At 47.3% G+C, this 23,568-nt stretch overlaps 1 protein-coding gene across 2 annotated transcripts; it reads left to right on the top strand.

Annotated features, from left to right (window-relative positions):
• Positions 1-8,901: 8,901 nt before the first annotated feature.
• Positions 8,902-18,238, top strand: LOC106588805 (chondroitin sulfate proteoglycan 5). Of its 2 annotated transcripts, none has more exons than XM_014178246.3 (5): positions 8,902-9,355; positions 11,037-11,796; positions 12,857-13,045; positions 15,772-15,847; positions 17,211-18,238. In XM_014178246.3, exons 1-5 carry the CDS (start codon positions 9,283-9,285, stop codon positions 17,403-17,405), a joined length of 1,293 nt encoding a protein of 430 aa, XP_014033721.1. In that variant the 5' UTR covers positions 8,902-9,282; the 3' UTR covers positions 17,406-18,238. The 2 variants fall into 2 exon arrangements, with proteins under 2 accessions (XP_014033721.1, XP_014033720.3); XM_014178245.3 differs by having other exon boundaries at positions 15,772-15,932; positions 17,211-17,406.
• Positions 18,239-23,568: the final 5,330 nt, after the last annotated feature.

Raw genomic sequence — 23,568 nt, forward strand, 5'->3', positions numbered from 1 at the left:
AAGGAAATACTAAGACATGGTATATCTCAGGGATCACCACTCTGGTCTACGGGATGAATCCTGTTTTGTATTCTTAATTTCTTACCGATACAAGCATCAACATATTGCAATCAGATTCAACATTAATTCGTTTGCAGACCTTAACAAATCATATCTACTTACTATGACTTCAGTTTGTAGTGCCTATAGATTTATTTTATTAAACCATATGTTTTCCTGTTGATGTGGCTCTTGTATCGAAGTCTGTAACTTAGCTTCTCAACATGTTGGGCTATACAACCCAAGTGTTTTATATTTTTGGTATATGAAAATAATCATATCAGGGCCTCCTGAGTGGCGCAGTGGTCTAAGGCACTGCAGTGCTAGCTGTGCCACTATTGATCCTGGTTCGAGGCTCTGTCACAGCTGGCCGTGAATGGGAGACCCATGGGGCAGCGCACAATTGGCCTGGCTTTGGCCTGTAGAGATGTTCTTGTCACACTAGCGAGCTGGGCACTATGCACGGTCGCCAGGTGTACGATGTTTCCTCTGACACATTGGTGTGGTAAGGGAAGAGGACGGGATGGGGAAAGGAAGGAGGAAGGCTAACTGATGGGGAAGGAAGGAAGGAAGGAAGGAAGGAAGGAAGGAAGGAAGGAAGGAAGGAAGGAAGGAAGGAAGGAAGGAAGGAAGGAAGGAAGGAAGGAAGGAAGGAAGGAAGGAAGGAAGGAAGGAAGGAAGGAAGGAAGGAGAGAGATTTGGATGGGAAGGAAGGAGAGGGGAAGGTAAGGGAGGAAGGAAGGGATGGTGAGGTTAGAGGGGAAGGAACCCAGACCTCCAAAATCTCTAAGAGGATTAGAGTCCCCCCAATTCAACCCCCTTCACCACCGTGAGATTACAGAGAAAATGGGGAGAAGAAAAAGATGGAGAAAATGGGGAGTGGTGAGAGAGAGCTTCACACACACACACACACACAGTATCTTAGTTGCAGAGTGTCTGCTGTCTCAAACCGGGGGATTACAATCAGCACTGTCTCTCTATATGTGTGTGTCTATGTCATGTGGGTGTGTGCTTAGCAAGTGGAGGACCTCTCTTCTATTCAGGGTGATGGGAGCCGCTAACAGAAGGAAACCCAGAGAAACAGACAGAGGAACAGACTAAACCAGCAGACAGAGGAACAGACTAAACCAGCAGACAGAGGGAGGAACAGACTAAATCACAGAGGGAGGAACAGACTAAATCACAGAGGGAGGAACAGACTAAATCACAGAGGGAGGAACAGACTAAACCAGCAGAGGGAGGAACAGACTAAACCAGCAGAGGGAGGAACAGACTAAACCGACAGACAGAGGAACAGACTAAACCAGCAGAGGGAGGAACAGACTAAATCCCAGAGGGAGGAACAGACTAAATCAGCAGAGGGAGGAACAGACTAAACCAGCAGACAGAGGAACAGACTAAACCACAGAGGGAGGAACAGACTAAACCGACAGACAGAGGAACAGACTAAACCACAGAGGGAGGAACAGACTAAATCACAGAGGGAGGAACAGACTAAATCAGCAGAGGGAGGAACAGACTAAACCAACAGAGGGAGGAACAGACTAAACCAACAGACAGAGGGAGGAACAGACTAAACCAACAGACAGAGGGAGGAACAGACTAAATCACAGAGGGAGGAACAGACTAAACCAGCAGAGGGAGGAACAGACTAAATCGCAGAGGGAGGAACAGACTAAACCGACAGACAGAGGAACAGACTAAACCAGCAGAGGGAGGAACAGACTAAACCACAGAGGGAGGAACAGACTAAACCGACAGACAGAGGAACAGACTAAACCAGCAGAGGGAGGAACAGACTAAACCAGCAGAGGGAGGAACAGACTAAATCACAGAGGGAGGAACAGACTAAATCACAGAGGGAGGAACAGACTAAATCACAGAGGGAGGAACAGACTAAATCACAGAGGGAGGAACAGACTAAACCAGCAGAGGGAGGAACAGACTAAACCAGCAGAGGGAGGAACAGACTAAACCGACAGACAGAGGAACAGACTAAACCAGCAGAGGGAGGAACAGACTAAACCAACAGACAGAGGGAGGAACAGACTAAATCACAGAGGGAGGAACAGACTAAACCAGCAGAGGGAGGAACAGACTAAATCGCAGAGGGAGGAACAGACTAAACCGACAGACAGAGGAACAGACTAAACCAGCAGAGGGAGGAACAGACTAAACCACAGAGGGAGGAACAGACTAAATCACAGAGGGAGGAACAGACTAAACCGACAGACAGAGGAACAGACTAAACCAGCAGAGGGAGGAACAGACTAAACCAGCAGAGGGAGGAACAGACTAAATCACAGAGGGAGGAACAGACTAAATCACAGAGGGAGGAACAGACTAAATCACAGAGGGAGGAACAGACTAAACCAGCAGAGGGAGGAACAGACTAAACCAGCAGAGGGAGGAACAGACTAAATCGCAGAGGGAGGAACAGACTAAACCGACAGACAGAGGAACAGACTAAACCAGCAGAGGGAGGAACAGACTAAACCACAGAGGGAGGAACAGACTAAATCACAGAGGGAGGAACAGACTAAACCGACAGACAGAGGAACAGACTAAACCAGCAGAGGGAGGAACAGACTAAACCAGCAGAGGGAGGAACAGACTAAATCACAGAGGGAGGAACAGACTAAATCACAGAGGGAGGAACAGACTAAATCACAGAGGGAGGAACAGACTAAACCAGCAGAGGGAGGAACAGACTAAACCAGCAGAGGGAGGAACAGACTAAACCGACAGACAGAGGAACAGACTAAACCAGCAGAGGGAGGAACAGACTAAATCCCAGAGGGAGGAACAGACTAAATCACAGAGGGAGGAACAGACTAAACCAGCAGAGGGAGGAACAGACTAAACCAGCAGAGGGAGGAACAGACTAAACCGACAGACAGAGGAACAGACTAAACCACAGAGGGAGGAACAGACTAAATCACAGAGGGAGGAACAGACTAAACCGACAGACAGAGGAACAGACTAAACCAGCAGAGGGAGGAACAGACTAAACCAGCAGAGGGAGGAACAGACTAAATCACAGAGGGAGGAACAGACTAAATCACAGAGGGAGGAACAGACTAAATCACAGAGGGAGGAACAGACTAAACCAGCAGAGGGAGGAACAGACTAAACCAGCAGAGGGAGGAACAGACTAAACCGACAGACAGAGGAACAGACTAAACCAGCAGAGGGAGGAACAGACTAAACCAACAGACAGAGGGAGGAACAGACTAAATCACAGAGGGAGGAACAGACTAAACCAGCAGAGGGAGGAACAGACTAAATCGCAGAGGGAGGAACAGACTAAACCGACAGACAGAGGAACAGACTAAACCAGCAGAGGGAGGAACAGACTAAACCACAGAGGGAGGAACAGACTAAATCACAGAGGGAGGAACAGACTAAACCGACAGACAGAGGAACAGACTAAACCAGCAGAGGGAGGAACAGACTAAACCAGCAGAGGGAGGAACAGACTAAATCACAGAGGGAGGAACAGACTAAATCACAGAGGGAGGAACAGACTAAATCACAGAGGGAGGAACAGACTAAACCAGCAGAGGGAGGAACAGACTAAACCAGCAGAGGGAGGAACAGACTAAACCGACAGACAGAGGAACAGACTAAACCAGCAGAGGGAGGAACAGACTAAATCCCAGAGGGAGGAACAGACTAAACCAGCAGAGGGAGGAACAGACTAAACCAGCAGAGGGAGGAACAGACTAAACCAGCAGAGGGAGGAACAGACTAAACCGACAGACAGAGGAACAGACTAAACCAGCAGAGGGAGGAACAGACTAAACCACAGAGGGAGGAACAGACTAAATCACAGAGGGAGGAACAGACTAAACCGACAGACAGAGGAACAGACTAAACCAGCAGAGGGAGGAACAGACTAAATCAGCAGAGGGAGGAACAGACTAAACCAGCAGACAGAGGAACAGACTAAACCACAGAGGGAGGAACAGACTAAACCGACAGACAGAGGAACAGACTAAACCACAGAGGGAGGAACAGACTAAATCACAGAGGGAGGAACAGACTAAATCAGCAGAGGGAGGAACAGACTAAACCAACAGAGGGAGGAACAGACTAAACCAACAGACAGAGGGAGGAACAGACTAAACCAACAGACAGAGGGAGGAACAGACTAAACCAACAGACAGAGGGAGGAACAGACTAAACCAGCAGAGGGAGGAACAGACTAAACCAGCAGAGGGAGGAACAGACTAAATCGACAGACAGAGGAACAGACTAAACCGACAGACAGAGGAACAGACTAAACCACAGAGGGAGGAACAGACTAAATCACAGAGGGAGGAACAGACTAAATCACAGAGGGAGGAACAGACTAAACCGACAGACAGAGGAACAGACTAAACCAGCAGAGGGAGGAACAGACTAAACCAGCAGAGGGAGGAACAGACTAAACCACAGAGGGAGGAACAGACTAAATCACAGAGGGAGGAACAGACTAAATCAGCAGAGCGAGGAACAGACTAAACCGACAGACAGAGGAACAGACTAAACCACAGAGGGAGGAACAGACTAAATCACAGAGGGAGGAACAGACTAAATCAGCAGAGGGAGGAACAGACTAAACCAGCAGACAGAGGAACAGACTAAACCACAGAGGGAGGAACAGACTAAACCGACAGACAGAGGAACAGACTAAACCACAGAGGGAGGAACAGACTAAATCACAGAGGGAGGAACAGACTAAACCAGCAGAGGGAGGAACAGACTAAACCAGCAGAGGGAGGAACAGACTAAATCACAGAGGGAGGAACAGACTAAATCAGCAGAGGGAGGAACAGACTAAACCACAGAGGGAGGAACAGACTAAATCACAGAGGGAGGAACAGACTAAATCACAGAGGGAGGAACAGACTAAATCAGCAGAGGGAGGAACAGACTAAATCAGCAGAGGGAGGAACAGACTAAACCGACAGACAGAGGAACAGACTAAACCACAGAGGGAGGAACAGACTAAATCACAGAGGGAGGAACAGACTAAATCAGCAGAGGGAGGAACAGACTAAACCGACAGACAGAGGAACAGACTAAACCACAGAGGGAGGAACAGACTAAATCAGCAGAGGGAGGAACAGACTAAACCAGCAGACAGAGGAACAGACTAAACCACAGAGGGAGGAACAGACTAAATCACAGAGGGAGGAACAGACTAAATCACAGAGGGAGGAACAGACTAAATCACAGAGGGAGGAACAGACTAAACCAGCAGAGGGAGGAACAGACTAAACCAGCAGAGGGAGGAACAGACTAAACCAGCAGAGGGAGGAACAGACTAAACCAGCAGAGGGAGGAACAGACTAAATCACAGAGGGAGGAACAGACTAAATCACAGAGGGAGGAACAGACTAAACCAGCAGAGGGAGGAACAGACTAAATCAGCAGAGGGAGGAACAGACTAAACCAGCAGAGGGAGGAACAGACTAAACCAGCAGAGGGAGGAACAGACTAAATCACAGAGGGAGGAACAGACTAAACCGACAGACAGAGGAACAGACTAAACCAGCAGAGGGAGGAACAGACTAAACCAGCAGAGGGAGGAACAGACTAAATCACAGAGGGAGGAACAGACTAAATCACAGAGGGAGGAACAGACTAAACCAGCAGAGGGAGGAACAGACTAAACCAGCAGAGGGAGGAACAGACTAAACCAGCAGAGGGAGGAACAGACTAAATCACAGAGGGAGGAACAGACTAAATCACAGAGGGAGGAACAGACTAAACCAGCAGAGGGAGGAACAGACTAAATCACAGAGGGAGGAACAGACTAAATCAGCAGAGGGAGGAACAGACTAAACCAGCAGAGGGAGGAACAGACTAAATCACAGAGGGAGGAACAGACTAAACCGACAGACAGAGGAACAGACTAAACCAGCAGAGGGAGGAACAGACTAAACCAGCAGAGGGAGGAACAGACTAAATCACAGAGGGAGGAACAGACTAAACCAGCAGAGGGAGGAACAGACTAAATCACAGAGGGAGGAACAGACTAAACCAGCAGAGGGAGGAACAGACTAAACCAGCAGAGGGAGGAACAGACTAAATCACAGAGGGAGGAACAGACTAAACCAGCAGAGGGAGGAACAGACTAAATCACAGAGGGAGGAACAGACTAAACCAGCAGAGGGAGGAACAGACTAAACCGACAGAGGGAGGAACAGACTAAACCACAGAGGGAGGAACAGACTAAATCACAGAGGGAGGAACAGACTAAATCACAGAGGGAGGAACAGACTAAATCACAGAGGGAGGAACAGACTAAACCAGCAGAGGGAGGAACAGACTAAACCAGCAGAGGGAGGAACAGACTAAATCACAGAGGGAGGAACAGACTAAACCAGCAGAGGGAGGAACAGACTAAACCAGCAGAGGGAGGAACAGACTAAACCAGCAGAGGGAGGAACAGACTAAACCAGCAGAGGGAGGAACAGACTAAACCAGCAGAGGGAGGAACAGACTAAATCACAGAGGGAGGAACAGACTAAATCACAGAGGGAGGAACAGACTAAACCAGCAGAGGGAGGAACAGACTAAATCAGCAGAGGGAGGAACAGACTAAACCAGCAGAGGGAGGAACAGACTAAATCACAGAGGGAGGAACAGACTAAACCGACAGACAGAGGAACAGACTAAACCAGCAGAGGGAGGAACAGACTAAACCAGCAGAGGGAGGAACAGACTAAATCACAGAGGGAGGAACAGACTAAATCACAGAGGGAGGAACAGACTAAACCAGCAGAGGGAGGAACAGACTAAACCAGCAGAGGGAGGAACAGACTAAACCAGCAGAGGGAGGAACAGACTAAATCACAGAGGGAGGAACAGACTAAATCACAGAGGGAGGAACAGACTAAACCAGCAGAGGGAGGAACAGACTAAATCACAGAGGGAGGAACAGACTAAATCAGCAGAGGGAGGAACAGACTAAACCAGCAGAGGGAGGAACAGACTAAATCACAGAGGGAGGAACAGACTAAACCGACAGACAGAGGAACAGACTAAACCAGCAGAGGGAGGAACAGACTAAACCAGCAGAGGGAGGAACAGACTAAATCACAGAGGGAGGAACAGACTAAACCAGCAGAGGGAGGAACAGACTAAATCACAGAGGGAGGAACAGACTAAACCAGCAGAGGGAGGAACAGACTAAACCAGCAGAGGGAGGAACAGACTAAATCACAGAGGGAGGAACAGACTAAACCAGCAGAGGGAGGAACAGACTAAATCACAGAGGGAGGAACAGACTAAACCAGCAGAGGGAGGAACAGACTAAACCAGCAGAGGGAGGACAGACTAAACCGACAGAGGGAGGAACAGACTAAACCACAGAGGGAGGAACAGACTAAACCACAGAGGGAGGAACAGACTAAATCACAGAGGGAGGAACAGACTAAATCACAGAGGGAGGAACAGACTAAATCACAGAGGGAGGAACAGACTAAATCACAGAGGGAGGAACAGACTAAACCAGCAGAGGGAGGAACAGACTAAACCAGCAGAGGGAGGAACAGACTAAATCACAGAGGGAGGAACAGACTAAACCAGCAGAGGGAGGAACAGACTAAATCACAGAGGGAGGAACAGACTAAACCAGCAGAGGGAGGAACAGACTAAACCAGCAGAGGGAGGAACAGACTAAACCGACAGAGGGAGGAACAGACTAAACCACAGAGGGAGGAACAGACTAAATCACAGAGGGAGGAACAGACTAAATCACAGAGGGAGGAACAGACTAAACCAGCAGAGGGAGGAACAGACTAAATCACAGAGGGAGGAACAGACTAAATCACAGAGGGAGGAACAGACTAAATCACAGAGGGAGGAACAGACTAAACCAGCAGAGGGAGGAACAGACTAAATCACAGAGGGAGGAACAGACTAAATCAGCAGAGGGAGGAACAGACTACATCACAGAGGGAGGAACAGACTAAATCACAGAGGGAGGAACAGACTAAACCAGCAGAGGGAGGAACAGACTAAATCAGCAGAGGGAGGAACAGACTAAACCACAGAGGGAGGAACAGACTAAACCACCAGAGGGAGGAACAGACTAAATCACAGAGGGAGGAACAGACTAAATCACAGAGGGAGGAACAGACTAAATCACAGAGGGAGGAACAGACTAAACCACAGAGGGAGGAACAGACTAAACCACAGAGGGAGGAACAGACTAAACCAGCAGAGGGAGGAACAGACTAAACCAGCAGAGGGAGGAACAGACTAAACCAGCAGAGGGAGGAACAGACTAAATCACAGAGGGAGGAACAGACTAAATCACAGAGGGAGGAACAGACTAAACCAGCAGAGGGAGGAACAGACTAAATCACAGAGGGAGGAACAGACTAAATCAGCAGAGGGAGGAACAGACTACATCACAGAGGGAGGAACAGACTAAATCACAGAGGGAGGAACAGACTAAACCAGCAGAGGGAGGAACAGACTAAATCAGCAGAGGGAGGAACAGACTAAACCACAGAGGGAGGAACAGACTAAACCACCAGAGGGAGGAACAGACTAAATCACAGAGGGAGGAACAGACTAAATCACAGAGGGAGGAACAGACTAAACCACAGAGGGAGGAACAGACTAAACCAGCAGAGGGAGGAACAGACTAAACCAGCAGAGGGAGGAACAGACTAAACCAGCAGAGGGAGGAACAGACTAAATCACAGAGGGAGGAACAGACTAAATCACAGAGGGAGGAACAGACTAAACCAGCAGAGGGAGGAACAGACTAAACCACAGAGGGAGGAACAGACTAAATCACAGAGGGAGGAACAGACTAAACCAGCAGAGGGAGGAACAGACTAAACCAGCAGAGGGAGGAACAGACTAAACCAGCAGAGGGAGGAACAGACTAAATCACAGAGGGAGGAACAGACTAAACCAGCAGAGGGAGGAACAGACTAAATCACAGACAGTGGAGCAGAACAACCCCAGACCACAGACAGAGCAGCCATGTCTCACCGGCAACAGATCTGAACACGGAGAGGATTTATGCTTGGATTACCATTGCTACACACACACTCACTCATACACACACACACAGACAGACACACACAGACAGACACACACAGACAGACACAGACAGACACTCACTCACACACTCCGCGTCTGAAGGAGTCTGTGCTGCTGAGTAACTGGGTCTGGTGTGTGTACCAGTGTGTGTAGCGGGGTGTGTGTGTGTGTTTGTCGGAGGACGGTGGTATGGCGCGCTGGGAGAGCTGGTCGTGGAGTTGGTCGTTAATGCTGTCTCTCCTCCTCTCTCTGTCTGCTCACGGTAAGAACACTGCTGGTGTGTGTGTGTGTGTGTGTGTGTGTGTGTGTGTGTGTGTGTGTGTCTGTGTGTGTGTTTATGTGTGTGTCTGTTCACTTTTGCACCTCAAACGTCTGGAAATGTGGGCTCAACAGCGAGAGAGAGAGAGAGAGACTATAAAATCCATTATCTTCAGCATGTCATTATTTTGTCTGAATGTGTCGCTGACTTTGGAATATAGTATGGAATGAGTGTTTTTTCTGTCTATTACTGCTAGTAATGAACTCTGGCTCTGATAGCTTCTTCATTGGTCATCACAGAGTGTAATCGATCAGCTGATAGCTTCTTTATTGATCACTGATGTTGTTTTGCCAACGGGCAACTGCTGTCCCAGATCATAAACACACACACACACACACTGACACAAGCGTGCGCACCCGCACACACTTGATTGCACGTGTACACACTTGATTGCATGTGCACGTGTGTGCACAATCACAAATACAAACACAGTTGGAGTTCATCAAACATTAGTGTAGAAGAGATAAGGAATTTTAATTGCATGACCTGTATGTGTGTGTGTGTGTGTGTGTGTGTGTGTGTGTGTGTGTGTGTGTGTGTGTGTGTGTGTGTGTGTGTGTGTGTGTGTGTGTGTGTGTGTGTGTGTGTGTGTGTGTGTGTGTGTGTGTGTGTACTGCGTATTGGAATGTGTGTGGACCCACCCTGTGAGGTCCATCTGCCCTGTGGCCCCAGAGAGCAACATTCTGTCACAATGTATCACCGTCAACACAAGCACACACACTCATATTGTGTGTGTGTGTGTGTGTGTGTGTGTGTGTGTGTGTGTGTGTGTGTGTGTGTGTGTGTGTGTGTGTGTGTGTGTGTGTGTGTGTGTGTGTGTGTGTGTGTGTGTGTGTGTGTGTTAGTGGCCAACCGGTATAGCTACCCATGATCCTGTGCTCTCCTGCCAGGAGAGGTTGCTGGGACGGAGCTCTGACCAATCACAGCCAAGCCAACCTGGTTACCGTAGTCAGAGCCCTGTTTCTATGGCTACAGATCTGTTACTATGGTAACAAACTGTATGTGTAGTGGCATGTCCATATATTTCTCCTCTCGGCTCCTCTCCTTTCCTCTCCTCTCCTTTCCGCTCCTCTCCTCTCCTTTCTGCTCCTCTCCTCTCCTTTCTGCTCCTCTCCTCTCCTTTCTGCTCCTCTCCTCTCCTTTCTGCTCCTCTCCTCTCCTTTCCGCTCCTCTCCTTTCCTCTCCTCTCCTTTCTGCTCCTCTCCTCTCCTTTCTGCTCCTCTCCTCTCCTTTCTGCTCCTCTCCTCTCCTTTCCACTCCTCTCCTCTCCTGTGGTATCCGTCAGTAGATTGCTGTGAGTATTTCTACATGGTCAGTGTTTAACCTATAGCTGTAATCCTAATCTAATTTCATCTGTGGTCAGTAGAGCATGTTAGAACATCACTGCTCCTAATCCACACTGACACACAGCTTCTGCTTCACAGTATAGAAGGAGGGAGGGAGGGAGAGAGAGAGCAATTTTCGATCAATTTTAATTGAGCACATCAGCTTCGTATCCCGCTACTCTGGATTTTGAATGTTCATGGCTGCGAAGTGAATAAAATCCATTGCAATGGTGTTGTCTGTCTCCTGTGTATGTGTGGGTGTGTCCTGATCTATTTGTTGTTTCTGATTGACCTGACAGGAGAACTCTCATTGACCACCGTCAGCAGGACGGAAGTCCAGCACAGCCAATCATCTTTCTCCGCTGTAGAAAGGGCGGTGCTTATCAGTGATGACTCAGCAGAGCTGATTGGCTTAGGGTTAGGAATAGCGGCTGGACTTCCTCTCAGCGCCATCAAACGCAAACCCTCTCACAGAAGACACTCCCACTTGGACTTCACTGAACAGGACGATCAGCCAATCAGAGAAGAGCTAATTGGCGGGGAATCTCAGGAACACTCAGATGATATCATCAAGGTGGAGTTCCATAACCCCGACCGCCCCTTGACCCCTGACCTCTCGTCTGATTCTGATTGGCTGACGGCTGTAGTTCAGCCCCTGCAACAGCGGGCGGGAGACCCCACAGCCTGGACTCTGTCAGATTTCTACGACTACTTGTCCCCCGACGACGAACTCTCCACCATAGATACAACCCTTGACCCTGATCCGACCCTGACCCCTCCGGCAGACATGGAGGATGAAAACCCATCGCTCACTGGCTCCCCTGTCCCCAATGTTACCCCTGACAATGATGACCCCCAGCCACCCTCTCAGTCTCAGCCCCCCTCTCAGTCTCAATCCCCCCCTCCTCCTTCCCCTCCTCAGGGGTCAGATGGGTGTGGTCTGGGCTTTGTGAGGTCCGAGGTCAGGGGTGAGTGTGTGTCTCAGTGTGACGCACAGCCTGACTTCTGCTACAACAGAGGAGTTTGTACCATCGCTACGGGAATAGGAGCATTCTGCAGGTAATTTTGCACAATCATCAGTGGAAAGAAATAGATGTACAATAATGTGGGTGGGGGAACGCTTAGTGGTTTCTCCACTACAGAACAAAATACAGCTGGTGTCTTTCTAACAAAACCAGAATAGAGGACAGATAGACACCCCACTGACAAACATATACAAACATGCAGGGCCACAAGCCTTCTCAGCAGGGTCCTTGACGGATTAGGAGTGTATGGGAAGGACAAGGTGGGGGGGGGGGGGTCCATATGTCCTTACCCAACCTGAACCTCCCCTTCCACACATCAAACACAGAAACACACACACACACCCTCTCTGATCCAGTTGATCTTATTATAGGACTAGTCTGGGCTGATTCTCTCTTAATTACTGGACAGACTTCTGATCTAACCCAGTACAGACACATGTAGGGCCCTATAAAATCTGAGATGCAGAGAACAAGGACTGAATCACGGAATCCAGACATTAAAACAGAATTCAGCAATATTCAAAAATGTATTGAACTTAGTAGGGAATCAACGAAATGTATTGAAAATGTATTAATTTGCCGAAGTTTATAGTAAGACATGAACAGAATGCATCAGTGATTCGTATTTCCTGCAACTTTCTGAAGCGGCAACGAGAATCCCTTTACCACTTTGTGTAGCTGTTAGCGATGATGCTAATGAAAAAGCTAGGGGTTGATGGAATGGCTTTCCCAAAAACATTCTCAATTAAATGTTAACTACAGAGTAGCCTATGCTTACCTGGCAGAATTATTTCCTGATTATTTGGATATTTGTTTTGCAAACTCTACCGTCTCATGTGCACTCTAAAAACACAGCTAAAAAACAGCCTCACAGTAGGTGAGCACTGCAAAAATCTAAATCAAATAAAACATATCCCAAACCTCAATAGTGGTCTCCTGATGTGCTTTAAGCATTCAACGTTTCTGTTTTTCTACAGTACTAGTAGCAGTACATCAACTCATAACTGTACATTGCTTTGCTTTCAGATAGCGCGGCAGTTTGTTTTAGAGATACAAATACTTCCTGAATTCTACTGCCTGTCTGTCTATTCTAGATGTAATGTCCAGGACTATATGTGGAACAAGGGCTCTCGTTGTGATTGGGTGGTGACAGACTTCCAGGTGCTGTGTGTGGTAGTGGGTGTGGCCTCTACGACCCTCATCCTACTCATCATCATCATCGTCTTCTTCGCCAAACGACTCCACCGCCTGAGGATTGAGAACAGGCGGCTCCGCAAACGCAGGTCAGTGTGTGTCTAAGAGAGAGAGAAAGAGAGAGACAGAAAGAATCAAATCAAATTGTATTTGTCAGATGCGCTGAATACAACAGGTGTAGACATCACTGTGAAATGCTTTCTTACAAGCCCTTAACCAACAATGCAGTTCAAGAAATAGAGTTAAGAAAATACTAAATAAACTAAAGTGAAAAAATATGTATCTGCGAGATAGAGATACAGAGAAAGAGGGGGCAAGAGAGATACAGAGAAAGAGAGGGCAAGAGAGATACAGAGAGTTATGGTGATAACTAGCGAGGAAGGCCAAACATTGATGCAGCAGTAATAACTGTTCATCAGCTAAAAGTAGACCAGCCTGACAGTGTGTGTGTGTCTCTGAGATAACATGTTGTTCAGTCCGAGGGTTTAACCATTACATTCAGAGAGAGAGAAAGGCCTTATTTATTAAACAATTCATATTTGACAGTATAAAAGGCTTGTACATGACATGTTTGTCACATCAATGAAAATCCATCTCTTCCCCTAACCCTCTTTCCCCAACACCTCTGTCCCACACCTCTCTCCCACACCTCTCTCCCACACCTCTCACCTCTGTCCCACACCTCTGTCCCATCCCTCTGTCCCATCCCTCTGTCCCATCCCTCTGTCCACACCTCTGTCCCATCCCTCTGTCCCATCCCTCTGTCCACACCTCTGTCCCATCCCTCTGTCCACACCTCTGTCCCATCCCTCTGTCCACACCTCTGTCCCATCCCTCTGTCCACACCTCTGTCCCATCCCTCTGTCCACACCTCTGTCCCATCCCTCTGTCCACACCTCTGTTTCACACCTCTGTCCCATCCCTCTGTCCACACCTCTGTCCCACACCTCTGTCCCATCCCTCTGTCCCATCCCTCTGTCCCATCCCTCTGTCCCATCCCTCTGTCCACACCTCTGTCCACACCTCTGTCCCATCCCTCTGTCCCATCCCTCTGTCCCATCCCTCTGTCCACACCTCTGTCCCATCCCTCTGTCCCATCCCTCTGTCCCATCCCTCTGTCCATCCCTCTGTCCACACCTCTGTCCCATCCCTCTGTCCCATCCCTCTGTCCCATCCCTCTGTCCCATCCCTCTGTCCACACCTCTGTCCCATCCCTCTGTCCACACCTCTGTCCCACACCTCTGTCCCATCCCTCTGTCCCACCCTCTGTCCCATCCCTCTGTCCACACCTCTGTCCCATCCCTCTGTCCATCCCTCTGTCCACACCTCTGTCCCATCCCTCTGTCCACACCTCTGTCCCACACCTCTGTCCCATCCCTCTGTCCACACCTCTGTCCCACACCTCTGTCCCATCCCTCTGTCCACACCTCTGTCCCATCCCTCTGTCCACACCTCTGTCCCACACCTCTGTCCCATCCCTCTGTCCCATCCCTCTGTCCATCCCTCTGTCCCATCCCTCTGTCCCATCCCTCTGTCCCATCCCTCTGTCCCATCCCTCTGTCCCATCCCTCTGTCCCACACCTCTGTCCCACACCTCTGTCCATCCCTCTGTCCCATCCCTCTGTCCCATCCCTCTGTCCCATCCCTCTGTCCCATCCCTCTGTCCCACACCTCTCTCCCACACCTCTCACCTCTGTCCACACCTCTGTCCCATCCCTCTGTCCCACACCTCTCTCCCACACCTCTCACCTCTGTCCACACCTCTGTCCCATCCCTCTGTCCCACACCTCTGTCCACACCTCTGTCCCATCCCTCTGTCCCACACCTCTCTCCCACACCTCTCACCTCTGTCCACACCTCTGTCCCATCCCTCTGTCCCATCCCTCTGTCCACACCTCTGTCCCACCCTCTGTCCCACACCTCTGTCCCATCCCTCTGTCCCATCCCTCTGTCCCACACCTCTGTCCCACCCTCTGTCCCATCCCTCTGTCCCATCCCTCTGTCCATCCCTCTGTCCCATCCCTCTGTCCCATCCCTCTGTCCCACACCTCTGTCCCATCCCTCTGTCCCATCCCTCTGTCCACACCTCTGTCCATCCCTCTGTCCACACCTCTGTCCCATCCCTCTGTCCACACCTCTGTCCCATCCCTCTGTCCCATCCCTCTGTCCCATCCCTCTGTCCCACCCTCTGTCCACACCTCTGTCCCACACCTCTGTCCACACCTCTGTCCCATCCCTCTGTCCCACACCTCTGTCCCATCCCTCTGTCCCACCCTCTGTCCCACACCTCTGTCCCACCCTCTGTCCCACACCTCTGTCCCATCCCTCTGTCCCACACCTCTGTCCCATCCCTCTGTCCACACCTCTGTCCCATCCCTCTGTCCCACACCTCTGTCCCATCCCTCTGTCCCATCCCTCTGTCCCATCCCTCTGTCCCACACCTCTGTCCCATCCCTCTGTCCCATCCCTCTGTCCACACCTCTGTCCCATCCCTCTGTCCCATCCCTCTGTCCCACCCTCTGTCCCACACCTCTGTCCCACCCTCTGTCCCACACCTCTGTCCCATCCCTCTGTCCACACCTCTGTCCCACACCTCTGTCCCATCCCTCTGTCCACACCTCTGTCCCACACCTCTGTCCCATCCCTCTGTCCCATCCCTCTGTCCCATCCCTCTGTCCCACACCTCTGTCCCATCCCTCTGTCCACACCTCTGTCCCATCCCTCTGTCCCATCCCTCTGTCCCATCCCTCTGTCCCACCCTCTGTCCCACACCTCTGTCCCATCCCTCTGTCCTCTCCTCCTTCCCTCGCTCCAGTCTATACCGTCCACACAGAGAGATGCAGACAGATGGCTTCTCTGTTTCCACGGCGCAAGATGGTTCCCATGCCAACGTAAGGAAGCTGTGTGACTCCCCCCCGCCCCCCCCCTCAACCCCACGCTCACAATCTGGCTTACTATGACAACATTATCTGTCAGGTAACTAACTCCTGACCTATAACCCCTGACCTCTAACCTTTGACTGACCCTAACCTTAAGCCCTAACCCTGGCTAGTTGTGTGTCAGTCTGTCTCAGTCCATTAGTCTGTCTGTCTATAGAATGTGTCTGTTAGACACACACACACACACACACACACACACACACACACACACACACACACACACACACACACACACACACACACACACACACACACACACACACACTGTTCTCCTTTAAGATGTGGTTTCCACCTGCAGAGAGCGAAAAGCAGCTACATCTGGGAGTATAAATCTAGACACCCTTACTGTCAGGTAAGCAGAAGCACAACAGTGGCCAGTTTCCCCAGCTGGATAGGCTTTAACCTTACCAAGCAGGAAACTGCACACTGTACATAACCCTGCTAACCTCCAGTTCAGCTTGGCAACCATTACTGGCCACAGTGCTTCTTCCTCTCCTCTGTGGTTACTAGGGGTAGGGCAGACATTATGGGCTACAGTGCTTCTTCCTCTCCCCCTGTGGATAGGGGTAGGGCAGACATTATGGGCTACAGTGCTTCTTCCTCTCCCCCTGTGGATAGGGGTAGGGCAGCCATTTGGTCTTCTAGGCTTTTCCTCCTTATCCTTGTTGCCGACTAGCAGCATTAGGGTTAGTCCCGTTGGTTCCTTTGCTTCCACACAGCAGCCTCCCCACCTCCAGCTCCATTTAACAAACCAACATTGATTTAAACAGAGTAAATGTGGCTTTGGCAGAAAGGGGGGCACCCAACACATAGGTTGTAGGTTTATTGAATTAAATTTGAATTTAGAGCGAACCCAAATGAACTCCCCTGACACACAGGCACATACACTCATGCATGCACACACTCACACACACACTTTCTAACTCATAAAGAATGGCTGGTCTCTGCTAGCTGACCCAGTTACTGTACTGTCCTCACGACCTTCATTTGTCTGCGATCAGACAATCAATGTATGTGTATGTAACGTATGTGTCAATATGTGTGTGTATGACATTAGTGTATGTAGCACAGGAGATTGGTGGCACCTTAATTGAGGAGGACAGGCTTGTGGTAATGTCTGGAACGGAATAAGTGGAATGGTATCAAATACATCAAACACATGGTTTCCATGGTTTCCATGTGTTTGATGCCATTCCATTCGCATCCTTCCAGCCATTATTATGAGCAGCATCCACTGGATGTAACGTATGCATGTGTGTCTAACGAGTGTGTGTGTGTGTGTAACGTGGGTTTGTATGTGTGTGTTGTTCCACAGGATGACCCTCAGAAAATGGAGGACCCTGTAAAGTCTCAATTCACTCAAGGGGAGGAGTCTCTGAACATCGCCAACTCTCATTCGCCGAAACATATTAACAACCGCCCTGCCCACTCCTCTGATCACACCCCTAACGCAGACCAGGAGGTGAATAGGGAGGAGGCAAACTCCTCCCCCTCCAACAACATATACTAAATCATTATTATGATTAATGCAATACCACCATGCACATAAGGGGCACTATAATACTGCATAAATATACTATACTATATTATTCTATACTATACTATAGCTGGGTTCCTGGAGAGGGACTGTTGAGCCCCTTGACTCCACTAGGTGCTAAAAGGATGAAAACACAACTATACTACAGTATACTGTACTGTACTATACTATATCCCTTACATAACAACATGTTGCACCACTACTGACCACACGGGGGCGATGCTACCCCTTCCTTGCTACACCGAGCTGCATCACTGTAGCAATCCTGAACTCTCTGGCTGGACAAACTCTCCTCTCCCACAATGTCCTGCTCTCCTCTCTGACCTTAGAACTCTGACCCTTTACTGCTGTCCTCCCTTCTCCCACTGTTCGCCTTAAGTCTGTGTAAAAAATAACACCCTATTCCCTTTATTGTGCACCACTTTTGGCTAGAGCTCTGGTCAAAAGTAGTGCACTATGTAGGGAATAGGGTGCCATTTCAGATCTTTACCCTTCTTTTTGTCTGCATGCATTGCTGTTTTCTACTAAAACAGTTCTTTATGGAAAATCATTATAAACAAGATTAACTAGAAATGACAAGAAAAACAGTTGAGATACTTTGATGTTTGATATGATCCAGTGAATATGTATAGGTCTCATGTAAAGTTACTGTGTTTCCTGGCTTGCTAACATTGATATATGTATGGTTTCTATTGATGTGGGTTATGACCCTTTGATAAAATTCAGGGGTTGGTATTTTTGGGGGGAGAACACATCATTATAGCATCGGAACCAGAGTTGTTGAAATAAAACTTTGTAACTTTAAATTAGCTGGTCCCTGTGTGTTCCTGGAATGGCCCTATCCCTCTACCTTTATTGTTCTCTACCTTTCTCTCTCTCTCTCAGCTTTCCATGGCTTATTGTGCATGGCTTTATTAACACTTTAATAAACACACACACACAGTCCATTTAAAATATTGGAGGCGCCTTACACTTCAATGGTGTGATGCCAAAATTCTAGCAAAATGTATAGCGCATAGAATTAAAAAGGTTTTGTCTGATATTATTAATTCTAATCAGACAGGTCTTTCACATGGATGATACATTGAAGATAATATAAGACAAGTACTGGAAACAATAGAACACTACACTATAAAATATCTTGGAAACCAGGCCTGACTTTGAAAAGGCTTTTGATAAAGTACGACTGGAGTTTATATATATAAATGCATGGAACATTTCAATTTTGGAGAATCTAATATAAAATGGGTTAAAGTCATGTATAGTAACTCTAGGTGTAAAATAGTAAATAATGTCTACTTCTCAAAGTTTTAAACTGTCAAGAGAAGTAAAACAAGGTTGTCCACTATCGGCATATCTATTTATTATGGCCATCGAAATGTTAGCTATTAAAATCAGATCCAACAATATAATTGAGGGATTAGAAATCCAGGGCTTAAAAACAAAGGTATCATTGCACGCTGATGATTCATGTTTTCTTTTAAATCCACAATTTGGATCCCCCCAGCCTCATAGAGGATCTGGATACTTTTTCTAACCTCTGGATTAAAACCAAATGATGATAAATATACTATATTACGTATTGGATTACTAAAAAATACAACTATTACATTACCGTGTAGTTTACTAATAAAATGGTCTGACGGTGATGTGGACATACTCGGTATACATATCCTGAAATAAATGAATGATCTCACTCCAATACATTTTTACAGAAAGTTAGCAAAAATGGACAAGATCATGCTACCATGGAAAGGAAAATACCTGTCTATTTGTGGAAAAATCACGCTGATTAATTCTTTAGTCATATCCCGGTTTACCTATTTGCTTATGGTCTTATATTCCATTTTATTTGGAACGGCAAGCCAGACAAAATTAAACGGGCCTATTTATATCATGAATATGAACTCGGAGGGCAGAAATGATTAAATATTAAAGCATTAGAACTCTCACCAAAGGCTTCAGTCATACAAAGGTTATACTTAAATCCAAACTGGTTCTCTAGCAAATTAATAAAATATCTCACCCCATGTTCAAGAATGGCCTTTTTCCCTTTATTCAGATTACAACCTCTCACTTTCAGTTATTTGAAAAGGAAATCAACTCCCAAATATTGCTATTTTTTAAACAAGCCATAGAAAGTTGGTTGCAATTTCAGTTTAATCCACCAGAAAAAAACAGAAGAAATATTACAAGAAGTAATGTGGTTAAACTCAAATATACTAATAGTTTAAAAAAAACATTATCTTTTGAAGTAATAATAAAAAAAGGTGTAATCTTTGTAAATTATATCATAAATAGGACTGGTGGAGTTATATCACACATGCAGCTAACAAAAATATGTAAATGTCTGCTCTACACAAAATTACAACCAACTAATTGCAGCAATAACCACAAAATGGTAGAAAGTGGAAGGGGGAAAAAGTAGTAAAATTGTCTGTCGGCCCTGCATTAAAGACCATATTTGGTTAAAGAAAATTGTGATAAATAAAGTTTTCCAGTTTCATTTAAGGACCAAAGAATTGACAGCTGTGCCATATAGATTGCAAAATAGTTGGGAAGAGATTTCCATGGCACATGGTTTATGAACTGATACGCAAAACGACGCCCGATTCAAAACTTACATTTTGTTCATTTAAAATATTATACAAAATTCTTGCAACCAATAGAACGTAATCTCACAGGAGGTTGGTGGCGCCTTCATTTGGGAGGACAGGCTGATGATAATGGCTGAAGTGGAATCAATGTAATGGTATCAAACACATCAAACACATGGTGTGATGCCATTTGCTCGTTCCAGCCATTATTATGAGCTGTCCTCCCCTAAGCAGCCTCCACTGAATAGGCTCTCTCACACACATGCACACCTGTTCTCTTCCTTAACCCTCGTTCTCCATTTCTCCATTCCTTCCCGCTATCTCAACCATCACTCTCTTTATCTTTCTCACTTACCTTGTCTTTCCAACTTATTTCTATCTTCTCTAGTCTATAAATGTCTATCTTCCTCTGACTCTCAACCCTGTATATTTCTAAAGCAGGATGGAGTCACCATTGGTCTACAGTTGCTCCTCCCTAAAGAGACTAAGCTCCGCCCCGAGGCCAGCCCCCCTCTGCACTACAACGTCTTCCTCTACAAGAAGGGGACTGGTCCCTCTACTACTACCAGTAATACTACCACCACTAACTACACCAACCACAGCATGGCTACTGCTAGGAACCACTCTGAGCCTAACATACTGCCCAATAGTAACTCCAATAAGACTTCCTGGAACTATACCAATAACTCTAACCCTAACATGAAATATAACCCCATTAAAGACTCACAGGTCTCTCAGAATCACGTTACTCTTCATCATCAATCTCACACCTCCCCCCATCGCCACTCCTACCCCTCCTCCCCCCATTACAGCTCCCTCCGTTTTACCTCTCCTCAGAGTACGCCTGTCTCCCCTCATCATGCTTCACACCATTACCAGTCCTCCCCCTCCTCACCCCATCATAGCGCCTTCCATTATCCTTCCACCCACCACCATAGTGCTGCCTCCCATCACCTGCCCTACCAGCCCTCCTCCCCCCCGCTTCCTACACCCAGGGGTCACTCCAGAGCCCCCCACTCGGACAAACCTCACCCCCAAGTCACTATACATCCCTCCTCCTCCTCACCCATCCTCCGCTATCCCTCCCCACCATCCTCCCCCCACCTCTCCCACCCTATCAGCACCTACTCACTGTCTTAATCCTAACCTCGGAACACAACCATACCATACCCACATCCCAACCATTGTCTAACTATACCGTAAACAGCTAACCCTGACTACATCCCAATCAGTCTAACTATACCGTAAACAGCTAACCCTGACTACATCCCAATCAGTCTAACTATACCGTAAACAGCTAACCCTGACTACATCCCAATCAGTCTAACTATACCCTAATCCTGACTACAGGACCCCACGTCTGGGGGACACTTTCTCATAACGATGGTGCCAATACAAGAGCAATCTATCTATGCATCAGTGTGGTGCTACTAAGGTACTTATTCAGGTTTATTCATGTCTTGTTAACTGTTTATGGAGCATTATTAACATGTTACTAGGCTTACCAATGTTGTATTACAGCAATGTTCCTGTTTTATAAAGGTTTACTCTTTGTGTTCATGTTTTTCATTTTGATGATCTTTGATTACTTATTTTGGTCTAAAATAAAGTGTTTTACAACCTACTGCCAGGGACCTATAAAGATCTTTGATATAAATGGTTGTCCCACTATGACTGAACGTTTGATACATGAGTGCATTTATCCTCATGGCCACTAGATGTCAGGTGTGTTCCATGGTTGTGACTGGCAAAACGCATACTGTAGAAAAACAGTTAGGATTTATTCTGTTCAAGGATCCTATCATTCAACTGACAAATTCACAAGCTGTGTGTGTAGATGACACAAACGCATGTACACACGTGACATACACACACACCCGCACGCACACATGCACAAACTAGAGATGTACAGTAGATTAGAGCACATTGCAGTACAGCAGTGTAGCAGATTAGAGCACAGAGCACTGTAGTAGATTAGAGCACTGTAGCAGATTAGAGCACAGAGCACTACAGTTGATTAGAGCACAGAGCACTGTAGTAGATTAGAGCACAGAGCACTATAGTAGATTAGAGCACAGAGCACTGAGGTAGATTAGAGCACTGTAGTAGATTAGAGCACAGAGCACTACAGTAGATTAGAGCACTGTAGTAGATTAGAGCACAGAGCACTGTAGTAGATTAGAGCACTGTAGTAGATTAGAGCACTGTATTATATTAGAGTACAGAGCACTACAGTAGATTAGAGCACTGTAGTAGATTAGAGCACTGTAGTAGATTAGAGCACAGAGCACTACAGTAGATTAGAGCACTGTAGTAGATTAGAGCACTGTAGTAGATTAGAGCACAGAGCACTGTAGTAGATTAGAGCACAGAGCACTACAGTAGATTAGAGCACTGTAGTAGATTAGAGCACAGAGCACTACAGTAGATTAGAGCACTGTTAGATTAGAGTAAAGAGCACTACAGTAGATTAGAGCACTGTAGTAGATTAGAGCACAGAGCACTGTAGTAGATTAGAGCACTGTAGTAGATTAGAGCACTGTATTATATTAGAGTACAGAGCACTACAGTAGATTAGAGCACTGTAGTAGATTAGAGCACTGTAGTAGATTAGAGCACAGAGCACTACAGTAGATTAGAGCACTGTAGTAGATTAGAGCACAGAGCACTGTAGTAGATTAGAGCACAGAGCACTACAGTAGATTAGAGCACTGTAGTAGATTAGAGCACAGAGCACTACAGTAGATTAGAGCACTGTTAGATTAGAGTAAAGAGCACTACAGTAGATTAGAGCACTGTAGTAGATTAGAGCACAGAGCACTACAGTAGATTAGAGCACTGTTAGATTAGAGCACAACAGTAGATTAGAGAGCAGCGCAGTACTGCAATGCTTTGTAGCTCTGCATGATAATGACTCCAGGTATGCTGCAATGTTTACTGTTTAGCTGTTTGTGTGTGTGCACGTTCGTGAGTGTGTACGTGTGTGTGTATAAGAAAGTGTGTGTGTATTTGTGAGCGTGTGCACGTGTGTGAGAGAGAGATGCAGGTGTCTGGTAGAGAAGGGGTTCCTTTTCAGTCAGCCTCCAGCAGTGCTACCGGTACTCAAACTGGGAGAGATGTGGTGCCACCGGGGTCTATCTGTGTGTGTTGATTGTGATTCTGGGGTAAATAAATGTCAATAGTTTTCAGGGTGTCACAGAAACCATCACAACAGGAAGTCAAACCTGGGATGTCAACCAATCAATAGAAGAGAGAGGGTGTGAGGGGTGGGGGGGACAGTGGGAGAAAGCAGAGAGTGAAAGAGCGAGAGCTAGATAGTGAGGAAAGAGATGGGGAGAGTAAGAAGAGGTGTAATGGGAAGTGAGGTCAGCACTCTCTTCATTTGGACCAGAGGCCCTCAAGATCAGGTTCATGTGACATAGAGTATGCTTGCTGCGCCGTGCTGAATGTGTGTGTGAGGGAGTGTGACAGAGAGAAAGAGAATGTTAGCACAGACACAAAGATGACATTTCTCTCCCTGGCCTGAAGGAAAACTATTT

The sequence above is a fragment of the Salmo salar genome, chromosome 27 (genome assembly GCF_965601325.2).
Source record: "Salmo salar chromosome 27, fSalSal1, whole genome shotgun sequence".
In the NCBI taxonomy this organism is placed as follows: Eukaryota; Metazoa; Chordata; class Actinopteri; order Salmoniformes; family Salmonidae; genus Salmo; species Salmo salar.

Coding starts and splice junctions, on each gene's coding strand:
- LOC106588805 (XM_014178246.3), top strand. CDS start 9,283: ATGGCGCGCTGGGAGAGCTGGTCGTGGAGTTGGTCGTTAATGCTGTCT. Junction 11,797..12,856: donor GGAATAGGAGCATTCTGCAG/GTAATTTTGCAC, acceptor TGTCTATTCTAG/ATGTAATGTCCAGGACTATA. Junction 15,848..17,210: donor AAGATGGTTCCCATGCCAAC/GTAAGGAAGCTG, acceptor GTTGTTCCACAG/GATGACCCTCAGAAAATGGA.